Here is a 10,265-nt window from a genome sequence, read left to right as displayed (position 1 = left end):
TTTTTAGTATGTTCGGCCCGCGGGGGCCTCAGTTTCCTGAGATGGATCTTGCGGGTACTGGAGAATCAGATCTAGTGATTTCCAGTGCGGGTGGGGGCGGTGGACGCTCCTAGCGCAGCACTTGTGGCACCTGCGGGGCGGGGCGCGGGCAGCCGGGCTCCGCCCCCCGCGCTGCATTTCCGCCGAGCCGCTCTGGGGGCAGCGTGGAGTCCCGCCCTGCCGCTGCGCGTTCTCGTCGGACTCCTGACCGGAACCAGCTCCTAAAAGCAGGAAGCGCCCGGTGGCTGGCGCGGGGCGGCCGGGATGGCAGGTCCCGGCTGGGGTCCCCCGCGGCTGGACGGCTTCATCCTCACCGAGCGCCTAGGCAGTGGCACGTACGCCACCGTGTACAAGGCCTACGCCAAGGTGGGTGCGGGACGAGGCCGGAACCAGGGCACGAGGACTTCGGGGGGCCTGGCCGGGTGCCCGCCAGACCCCGAGCGAGCTGGGGCGGGAAACGGGAGGTGAGAGACAGCGTGAGAGCAGTTTGGTGGCCGCGGCCTGCCACGCCCCGATCTGACCTTGGCTGGACGAGGTGGGAGCTGACTGCCACCTTTAGGTCTTAAAAACAAACACAAGTTCACACACCCCTGTTTTGTCGGTAGAGGCAGGTGAACACCTGGGTGGAGCCTCGTGTCGGTGGCAGGAGACGAGGCTCAAAACCGGGAGGAGACTTGGTGGGCCCGGAGGAGTCTGGGACAGGCTTCTGGAAGGCTGGACCGCCTAGGGAGCAGAGGGGGCGGTTCTAGAGCACTGAATGGCATGCCTTAGCGGGGGCACCCAGAAGACAATGAAAGGGCTCATGGAGCAGAGGGCTGGACAACACCAGGCTGGGTGAGGAGGCCAGGATTCCAGAGTCAGGGGCCTCACTGGCCGGAGAGGGGAAGGTGGGAAGCCTGGATGCTGGTGTGACTGGGCAGACCCAGTGAGGGGAAAGGGGCAGTGGGAACCACAGCCTTTCTGGCCAGGCAGGGGCTCTGGCTCCCTCGAGGCAGAGCCCTCAAATCTCCTGTCCCCGCAGAAGGACACTCGAGAAGTGGTAGCTATAAAGTGCGTGGCCAAGAAGAGTCTGAACAAGGCATCTGTGGAAAACCTCCTGACAGAGATTGAGATTCTTAAGGGCATTCGACACCCCCACATTGTGCAGCTGAAAGACTTCCAGGTGTGGGCCTGGGGTGGGGACACCCCCTAAGGGGGCTGGAGAAGGGACACTGTCTTCAAGTTGTCCCTCTGCCTCTAACCACAGTGGGACAATGACAACATCTACCTCATCATGGAGTTCTGTGCAGGAGGTGACCTGTCTCGCTTCATCCACACCCGCCGGATTCTGCCAGAGAAGGTGGCTCGGGTCTTCATGCAGCAATTGGGTAAAAGCCTCAGACCCCAGCCTCACCCTTCCCGTGGTCTCTGCCCTCCCACTGCACCCCTGCCCCAGGCTTAGAGCCCCTGCTCTCTTAGCAGTTGCCTCCTTTCCCAGTTTGGAGTTTGAGGGCCCCATCTTTGCCACGTGCCCATCCCTGGCTTAAGGGCGCTCTGAAAGAGACAGAGGAAGGAGCCCCATCAGTGAAGAGGCTGGGTTTTCCACATGTGGATCAGAATATAAGGTCCTCATAGAACAATAGAACATTCCAGTGCTAGTGTCCAAATGCGTTTCTAAGAGAAAGAGTAGGCGCCTAAAGGGCTGGGGCATCCAGGGAGGCTTCCAGGAGGAGGGGAGACTTGGGGTAGGGGCAAAGGAGGAACGAGGGCCCTTGAGGCGGGAGTGGGGTGCAAATTCTTAGAAATGGAAGGAACCTGGTATTTATACACAAAACATTCGGTAGACCAGCCAGGCCAGAACTGGGGTTGTGCAGGCTTGGAGAAGCAGATGTGAGTTTGGGGAGGCGAAAGGTAGGTGGGAGATGGGCTCCTCTGACCTATTTCTCTCCATGTGTCCTACTCCCCAGCTAGTGCCCTGCAGTTTCTGCATGAACGGAACATATCTCACCTGGATCTAAAGCCACAGAACATTTTGCTGAGCTCCTTGGAGAAGCCCCACCTTAAACTGGCAGGTATGAGTGTGGAACAGCAGGGGGGAGGTTTGGAGAGAGGGCTGGGTTTTTGTGAAACCCTCTAGTGAGTCATCAGACACCGTAGGTCGGGAGATCCAGGGACCAGCCTCCTGACCGTCAGGAGGACCGTGCCTGGGCTCCCACGCTGCACTCCAGCAGTGCAGTGCTTGGCGTCAGGATCCAGACTCAGTGTGTGACCAGGGTCAAGGCGGGTCTGCACCAGGTTGGGGCTCAAACTGTGACTCAATCTGCCGCAAGAGTTGGGGGGGTGCGCTGGGGGAGGGGTGGTTGTAGTCCCTGATAGGATTTGGAGAAGAATTGACTTGAGGCTGGAGGCCAGTGAGTCTGGTATAACCTGAGCTTGATGGGACAGTGAGGGAGGGTTCTAACCCCAGGTGGCCTTTGTCCTCATGGCTGGTGTGAGCAGGGCAGGCATCCTGGAACAGGTGCACGGGGCTGTGTAGGGCGGGTAGGATTTATGGTCCCAGAAGAAGATGTAGCGGTGTTCCTAGTTAATAATGAGCAGAGGCCAGGAAGGAGGGTTGATCCTGGCGAGTCTGGAAGGGGGAGGAGCCCTGTGCTGGTGCTCAGTGTGAGGCTTCAAAAGCCAAGAGCAGAAGCAGCTGGAATTTGAGCTTTGCTGCCTGGCCTCTTGCCTGTAGACTTCGGCTTCGCACAGCACATGTCCCCGTGGGATGAGAAGCATGTGCTCCGTGGCTCCCCTCTGTACATGGCCCCTGAAATGGTGTGTCAGCGGCAGTACGACGCCCGTGTGGACCTCTGGTCTGTGGGGGTCATCCTGTACGGTGAGAGCTCTGTCCCCTGCCCCCACCCTGAGTCCTGCACTATGGGTCCTGAGGCAAGGTCTCTCTGGCCACTCCTGAAGGGCTCTAGCGAGAAGGCTGATTCTACTGCCCTGGGGCCCCTGCTCTGAGGGGTGTCAGGCCCTCCCAGGAGTGGGCCAGGCAAGGCTGGACCCTGTCCCCTCCCAGCCTGCCCTCTGCCTCCCTCCACAGAAGCCCTCTTCGGGCAGCCCCCCTTTGCCTCCAAGTCGTTTACGGAGCTGGAAGAAAAGATCCGGAGTAACTGGGTTATCGAGGTGGGTCCTGCAAGGCCTCAGCAACTCACTGGGGAGCAGAGGAAGTGAGGGGCCCTGGGGTGAGAGACCTCACTGCCCCCTTCACGGGCATGCTTGAAGCTCCGTTCAGTCCCAGGGACCCAGATCTGCCCACAGGCCATTGTGCAGACCCAGACCCAGCATTCCCAGGAGCATAATCCAGGGAGGGGCGACAAACCCAAACCAGGGTTCTACAACAGCTTGGGGTTCCAGTGAGGGCATGGGCAGGAACCTGGGGCGAGGCCTGGCCTTTCACCTTGACTTGTCAGTGTCCTCCTGGCTCTCAGATTCTCCACCGTCAAGCATGTACCTCTGGGGCATCCCCGGATAGGGTGGGCGCTGAGGTGTGGGACCCCAGTGTGACCTGCCCCCCACACTCTCCCTGCAGCTCCCCCTGCGGCCCCCGCTGTCCCGAGACTGCCGGGACCTGCTGCAGCGGCTCCTGGAGCGGGACCCGAGTCGTCGCATGTCCTTCCAGGACTTCTTCACCCATCCCTGGGTGGACCTGGAGCACATGCCCAGTGGGGAGAGCGCGGCACGAGCAGTGAGCAGCCCAGTGGGGACTGGCTGGGGTGAGGGCAGATTGGGGGTCTCGTCTACCCCTTTTGGTGGTGAATAGGTGGCTGGCCCCAGGGGGCAGTGCATGGGCTCAGGGGACCTGCTCTGTTCCCGTCGTGGTGGCTGTGACTCCGGACCTGCCCGTGCCCCAGACTGCCCTGGTAGTGCAGGCTGTGAAGAAGGATCAGGAGGGGGACGCCGTGGCCGCTCTGTCTCTCTACTGCAAGGCTCTGGACTTCTTCGTGCCGGCCCTGCGCTGTGAGTGCCTGGAGTGCACATGCCGCGGGGGTGGCTCAGCCCGCGCTGCACTGGGTTCCAGAAGCAGCTCCCCATCCAGAATTTTGTGGGAGACGAGTTAGAGAGTATATCTGGAACTTAGTGCTTTGGGGGATTCTGGAGGGTTTAGTGTGGGTCAGGACCCCTGCCTCAGACTCCTCCTATGAACTCCCACTTTCTGCAGACGAAGTGGACGCCCAGCGGAAGGAGGCAATTAAGGCAAAGGTGGGTGAGTGAGTCCCATGGAGGAAACGGGCAACGGGTTTGGGGGCTGCAGGGACTGGCTTTCTTAGGACTGAGACTCCTGTCTTGGGAAGGGGTCGGGCTGGCCTCAGGTGACCCCTGGCAGTACAGCTTGGAACAGTCCCTGAGGACCTGGGGGGAGAACCTGGCGGTGGGTGCTGGCTTGGGGGCAGGGCGGGACTGCCCCCCTCAGCCCTTTGTGCTCCTGCAGGTGGGACAGTATGTGTCCCGGGCTGAGGAGCTCAAGGCCATCGTGTCCTCCTCTAATCGGGCCCTGCTGAGGCAGGGGGCCTCTGCGCGAGACCTTCTCAGAGGTAGGCCCAGCTTTTGACTGACCACCAGGCCCCCAGCAACTTCCCTCCAGCCTGTGGGGGGAGGCAGATTGGGATCAGCTCCCTGGGGCGGAAAAACAGGCTGTTCCCCTCACGCTGAGCCTTTGTCCCTCAACCCAGAGATGGCCCGGGACAAACCGCGCCTCCTAGCTGCCCTGGAAGTGGCTTCAGCTGCCATGGCCAAGGTTTGTCCCCAGTGGGAGGAGTCCAGGTGGGGCAGGGAGGCTCTAGGTCATGACCCTCAGTGACCTGGTGCCCCTGGTGCAGGAGGAGGAAGCTGGTGGGGAGCAGGACGCCCTGGACCTGTACCAACACAGCCTGGGGGAGCTGCTGCTGCTGCTAGCAGGTGAGGCCCCTGCCGCCACACTCTCCCAGCCCCTGCTGCCCTGCCCTCACACATGCCCTCCCTCTCTTTGCAGCGGAGTCCCCAGGCCGGAGGCGGGAGCTGCTTCACACTGAGGTGCCCGCGGGGGTTGGGAGGGTTGGGACGCTTCGTCTTCCCCTTTGAGCCTGCTTCCATCTGGGGGAACCTCCTCTGGTTCTCTCAGGGAGTCTGACCTCCCAGACTGGAGAAGTCGGTGGCCCCATGCACTCCACTGGGGCTCGGGTGCTCAGGTCAGGGCAGTGGGACAGGTGGACCTGGGCATCCAGCAGCAGGAGGCTGGCGGGGTTGTGTGGTCAGGAAGGCTTCCTGGAGGAAGGAGCAGATAAAAGACTCGGGAGTTGTTCTGACAGGACAAAGGGTTCTGGAGAGCATAGGAGTGAGGAGCTCACTCTGAGGGCCCCTCTCTCCACACCCACAGGCATGTCTTCCCTTGGCAGGTTCAGAACCTCATGGCACGAGCTGAGTACCTGAAGGAGCAGGTCAAGGTGGGCCTTGACCCGGGACCCTGTCAGGGCGAGGCTGTGGGCTCTGCTCCTCTCTGTCTGACCCCCCCCCCGGGTGGGCGTGTCTCCTCTGGTCTCCATCCAAAGGCCTCCACTGCTGTGTCCGTCCCTCATGCTCGGTTGCTCAGTGGCTGTTGGTGCAGCTCCTGTACTTGCCCTGGCTGCCTCTCACCCCTCGTGCTGCCTTTATCTTCCACAGCGGAGAGAGTCTCCCTGGGAACCCGAGACCTTGGATAAGGAGGGGCTGTCAGAGTCTGTTCGGAGCTGTGAGTTCCACCCTGGTGTCCTACCCTCCACCCAAGGAGGGGTGAGGGCTGGGGGCAGCCTTGGTTTCTGTCCCTTTAGCAAGATGACTGACACTGACCCTCCCCCACCACCCCTCCACAGCTTGCACCCTGCAGTGACCCCACAGGACACCCGGAGGTGGAGGTTGTACTCCCCATGCTGCTGCCCAGAGTCCTGTGCCCCCTGCAACCTGGTGGAGCAGCCTTCCTGGATGGACAGTTCCGAGATCCCCGACCCCTCAGGATACTCTCCAGCCCCAAACGGTCTAACAGCCTGGGGGTGGGTGGTGGGTGTATGTGTGCACGTGCTGGGAGCATTAGGCCTGGCCGGGGGCCGGTGGTGGTGGTGGGGCGGGCGCTGGGAGAAGTGTTTCTTTCATGTGACCTTGGGTAGTTGGTGCTTGCTGGGCCCTGAGCCCATCAGTTTGGGAGCATGAAGACTTCTGTTTCTGCTCTGAGAAGAGGGCGAGGGCAGCTGCGCCCTGTGCCTACCCCTGTCCTTGCTGGGAGCCCTGATTGCAACTCACATCCATTCTTGTGCTGGGCTGAGCACTCCAAGTCTACTCAGGGACCACCTACCCCACGGTCTGCACTCGGAACTCGCCAGTCTTCCTGGAAGCTGATTCTTGCCCACCCTCTCAGTATTTTGAGATAATCCTTCAAACATGAAAATAATATACTTTGTTGTGGCCTGGCAAATTGGAGAAACCCATGCCTTGTTCCTGCTCTGGCCCACGAGGCACCAGCGGAGGGGAGGAGACTTCAGTGCTCATTCCTCCTGCCTCCGTCCTTCTTTGGGGAACACCCCCTACTTGCTGAAGAGCTGGTCCTGGCCTGGGAGAGCAGGCATGGGGGCTGCTAAGCCCTCAGGCTTCAGGGGCCTGGCAGCCCAGGAAACCTGCGTCCAGGTCTGGGCTGGCTGCTCCCCTAGTGTGTGCTCCGGGCAAGCGCCTTCCCCTTTCTGAGCCTGAGTTTCCCCATCTGTCCAGTGGGGTTGCTAATATTTCCTCAGTCCCCAATGTGGGCTTTTAGGAGGACAAAATGACTTTTACATGGAGAAGATTGTACACACCTGGAGTTGTTTGGGGCATTCTTTCCATAACTCAGAGGGTGTTGGTGATTTCTAATTCCTCCACCCTTCACCGCCTCCTTGGAAGAGCCATCTGTCTGCCCTACCAGAGGCCCGTTTGGAGTGTCAGTCATTGTTTCCTTATTAAATTATTTTCTGAATTTGTGCTTGATTTCTTCCCTGGAAGAAAAGAAGGGAGCAGGTCAAGGTGGGCCGCCTTGTTCCCAGGCTAGTGCTATAGGGGCCCCAGGAAACCCTGGGTAACCTGAGGGCTGGAGGGAGAGCCACATCTGCCTCCTGCTCTGAGCCCCCAGGGGACCCAGGAGTCAGGCTGACCAGCTGCCATTCCTTCCCACCACCTGAGGGGACTAGAGGGGGGGCAAGGCCCTTCCTCTCTGCACCTGGAGAAGGGTGGCTCCACTGCAGGAGTTTGGTCCTGTAGGTCCTGTGCTCTGCACTGCACGCTCCCTTTACCTCTTCCCTTGGGCTGGTGAGTGAGCAGGGATCTGGACAGGGAAAAGGGCGTCCGTCCTCCAGGATGTCGTGCTCATATCCAGCCTCCCGGGAGCCCCCAAACCTGGGGTCGTTTCCAGCAGTCCCTCACCCCCCCCCCAGGGTCTTGGTCTGAACAGCACTTGGGAGCATCTTTGGGGTTTTAAGGGAGGGGACCCTTCCCCCAGGCAGCCACCAAGGCAGCAGTTCTGTAGCGGTAATCAGATACCAGCAAGGCAGCCCTCCAGCCTACATTAAAGGGCTTCCTGCACAGGGAGGGAGGGAGCTCTGCCCTGAAGTCCTTGGCCTGGCCATCTAGGGACATGGAAGAGCAGTGGTTCAGAGGGTAGGAGGTGGGACTAAACTGGCTCTGCCACTTGCCAAGAGACCCACTGACTGGCCCGCTCCTTAGTAAAACAATGAAGTGAAGTTCCCTTTGGGAATCTAAGGATGTACATGAACCTGGCCACACAGTGAGAATTCAATACAATGTTGTTTTCAGATGTAGGGAGAGAAATGTACTCAGGTTATCTCTGGAAGGGGCTGAACAAAAAAGCCTCAATAAGTAAAGGAGGGAAAGGAATGAGGCAAATGAATGGAGCCAGTTGTGGGGATGAATGGAGAAGATTGGATGGGAACGAGAGAGGAAGTAGGGAAAGAGGGGGGTGAGAGACTGGCTATGGTGATGGGGGGGAAGGGTTGGCTCACAGACCCCGCATTGGCTGCCTGGGAACAACAGCCGGAAACCCTTATACACATGGATGTGGAGAGGAGCGGGGCCGTGCAGGGGATTGGGCTCTGCCTGGGCAGAGTGTTTGGATGGTCTCCAGGCTGGTCCTGTGTCTGAGCCACATGCCAAGGAGGGAGGCAGCCCAGCCAGAGGACTAGGACCAGAGGAGGAGGGAGGGTTTGCTCTGCAGGGCTCTCGTTGAATGGCAGAGACCTATGGGAAATATGCTAATCTGCTTTTAAAAACTAATTGTTTTCCTTTTAGAGGTGGGAGTTGTTTCTACTTTTCACCTTGAACACTGTGAAAGTGCCCAGAGTGGGCAGACAGCCTCCCGCGTCTGGATACCTCATCCTGTCCTACCTCCACGCAGCCCCACGCTCGGAGCTGGCATGGGCCAAGCTGGGGAAGCACCTGGGCTTAGGAACCCCTGTCTCCCAAGGGGCCAGCCTTGGGGCAGTAGATAGGCCTTCTGGAGCAGCCTGTGGGACCCAGGGGTCCCTGTGTCCAGCCTGCCCCTTCTTTTGCTAACTGGGGAGATGTGAAAGGTCACTGAACCTCAGTTCTTGATGACCTCAAGAGGTCATCTAGGAGGGCTCTTGTCCCCAGAGGTCGCTGCTGTCCCAGCCCTCACTGAAAGGGAGATGGTGCAACCCTGAGGCTGGAGCACATGTCAGTGGCCACTTTCCACCGAGTAACACCTACATCTATCCATGCGAAATCCCATAGATGCACAGACACAGGCCACAGACCTCAGACAGACACACAGACACAGGCCACAGACCTCAGACAGACACACAGACACAAGCCACAGACCTCAGACAGACACAGGCCACAGACCTCAGACACACACAGACACTCACAGGCCACAGACCTCAGACACAGACACACACTCACAGGCCACAGACCTCAGACAGACAGGCCACAGACCTCAGACACAGACACAGGCCACAGACAGACAGACACAGACCTCAGCCACACAGACACAGGCCACAGACCTCAGACAGACACACAGACACTCACAGACCACTCAGACACACAGACAGGCCACAGACCTCAGACACAGACACAGACACAGGCCACAGACAGACAGACACAGACACAGACCTCAGCCACACAGACACAGACACACAGGCCACAGACCTCAGGCAGACACACAGACACAGACACACAGGCCACAGACCTCAGGCAGACACACAGACACAGGCCAGACGTCAGACACAGACACACAGACACTCACAGGCCATAGACCTCAGACAGACACACAGGCCACAGACCTCAGACACAGACACACAGACATTCACAGGCCACAGACCTCAGACAGACACACAGGCCACAGACCTTAGACAGACAGACACAGACACAGGCCAGACGTCAGACACAGACACACAGACACTCACAGGCCATAGACCTCAGACAGACACTCACAGGCCACAGACCTCAGACAGACACTCACAGGCCACAGACCTCAGACAGACACACAAACAGGCCACAGACCTCTCAGACACAGACACACAGACAGGCCACAGACCTCAGACAGACACACAGACACTCACAGGCCACAGACCTCAGCCACACATAGAAACACAAAAGCCATGTCCAAGTTCACAGACTGTGCTGATCCTACATAGACTTGCATTCATGCTCAACACACGCAAGCACAGTCCCTGCTGAGGAAGGGCTGAGGCAGCCTCAATGTCGCTGTTCCCCCGACCCAGCGCCCCCTGGCCTCCTTGCTCTCCTGGAGCCTCACCCGGATTCTGGGAACAGTTATGCCTGGTGGGCACTGGGCTAGAGGCAGGGCAGCAGGCCTTGTGGCTCCGTTCCAGTCCCCTCACATATGGCTCCCCACCTCCCAGCAGCCTCTGGCTCAGCTGGGTCAGGAGGCACGGCCAGCAGCTCTGGCTCAGCAGACGTTCTCCCAGATGCCCCAGCTCTCTCGTGGGCCTCCAGTGTCTGAGGAGGGACCATCTGGCCGCTGGGGGGTGGGGCGTTTCTCAACTCCAAATCCTGTCGCCACCCTCCCCAACTCCTCCCTGGGACCAACAGGGCTCAGGAGAATCACTTGAGATCTGCACCCCTCTCCCTCCGGGAACTAGGCTGAGCTGTCTGGATGGGTGGAAGGAGACGCCGTGCAGGGGCCAGGGCGTGCCACCAATTTCCCTGAAATCCCCATATTACTGGAGAAC

The 10,265-nt window shown here is 59.5% G+C and overlaps 1 protein-coding gene across 4 annotated transcripts; it reads left to right on the top strand.

Moving 5' to 3' along the window:
- The first annotated feature begins 178 nt into the window (after positions 1-178).
- Positions 179-7,018, top strand: ULK3 (unc-51 like kinase 3). 4 transcript variants are annotated; one of them, XR_012494875.1, is made up of 16 exons: positions 181-405; positions 1,061-1,201; positions 1,286-1,406; positions 1,986-2,090; positions 2,753-2,896; positions 3,107-3,189; positions 3,596-3,751; positions 3,918-4,023; positions 4,226-4,266; positions 4,496-4,598; positions 4,737-4,801; positions 4,884-4,962; positions 5,036-5,076; positions 5,420-5,486; positions 5,704-5,770; positions 5,892-5,962. XR_012494875.1 is itself a non-coding variant. In XM_019751023.2 (16 exons), exons 1-16 carry the CDS (start codon positions 304-306, stop codon positions 5,906-5,908), a joined length of 1,419 nt encoding a protein of 472 aa, XP_019606582.1. In that variant the 5' UTR covers positions 181-303; the 3' UTR covers positions 5,909-7,018. The 4 variants fall into 4 exon arrangements, 2 of the variants coding, with proteins under 2 accessions (XP_019606586.1, XP_019606582.1); XM_019751023.2 differs by having other exon boundaries at positions 5,439-5,486; positions 5,892-7,018; XM_019751027.2 differs by lacking the exon at positions 1,061-1,201 and having other exon boundaries at positions 179-405; positions 5,439-5,486; positions 5,892-7,018.
- Positions 7,019-10,265: the final 3,247 nt, after the last annotated feature.

This window comes from Rhinolophus sinicus, linkage group LG03 (genome assembly GCF_036562045.2).
Source record: "Rhinolophus sinicus isolate RSC01 linkage group LG03, ASM3656204v1, whole genome shotgun sequence".
In the NCBI taxonomy this organism is placed as follows: domain Eukaryota; kingdom Metazoa; phylum Chordata; class Mammalia; order Chiroptera; family Rhinolophidae; genus Rhinolophus; species Rhinolophus sinicus.
The sequence above is the reverse complement of the archived record's forward strand: the minus strand, read 5'-3'. Positions and strand labels throughout refer to the sequence as shown.

What these genes read in the sequence shown, in the direction of transcription:
- ULK3 (XM_019751023.2), top strand. Translation starts at nt 304, where the DNA reads ATGGCAGGTCCCGGCTGGGGTCCCCCGCGGCTGGACGGCTTCATCCTC. An exon ending in TGCAGCTGAAAGACTTCCAG is followed by an intron (nt 1,202 to 1,285) that starts GTGTGGGCCTGG and finishes CTCTAACCACAG; the next exon opens with TGGGACAATGACAACATCTA. An exon ending in GGGAGAGCGCGGCACGAGCA is followed by an intron (nt 3,752 to 3,917) that starts GTGAGCAGCCCA and finishes CCCGTGCCCCAG; the next exon opens with ACTGCCCTGGTAGTGCAGGC.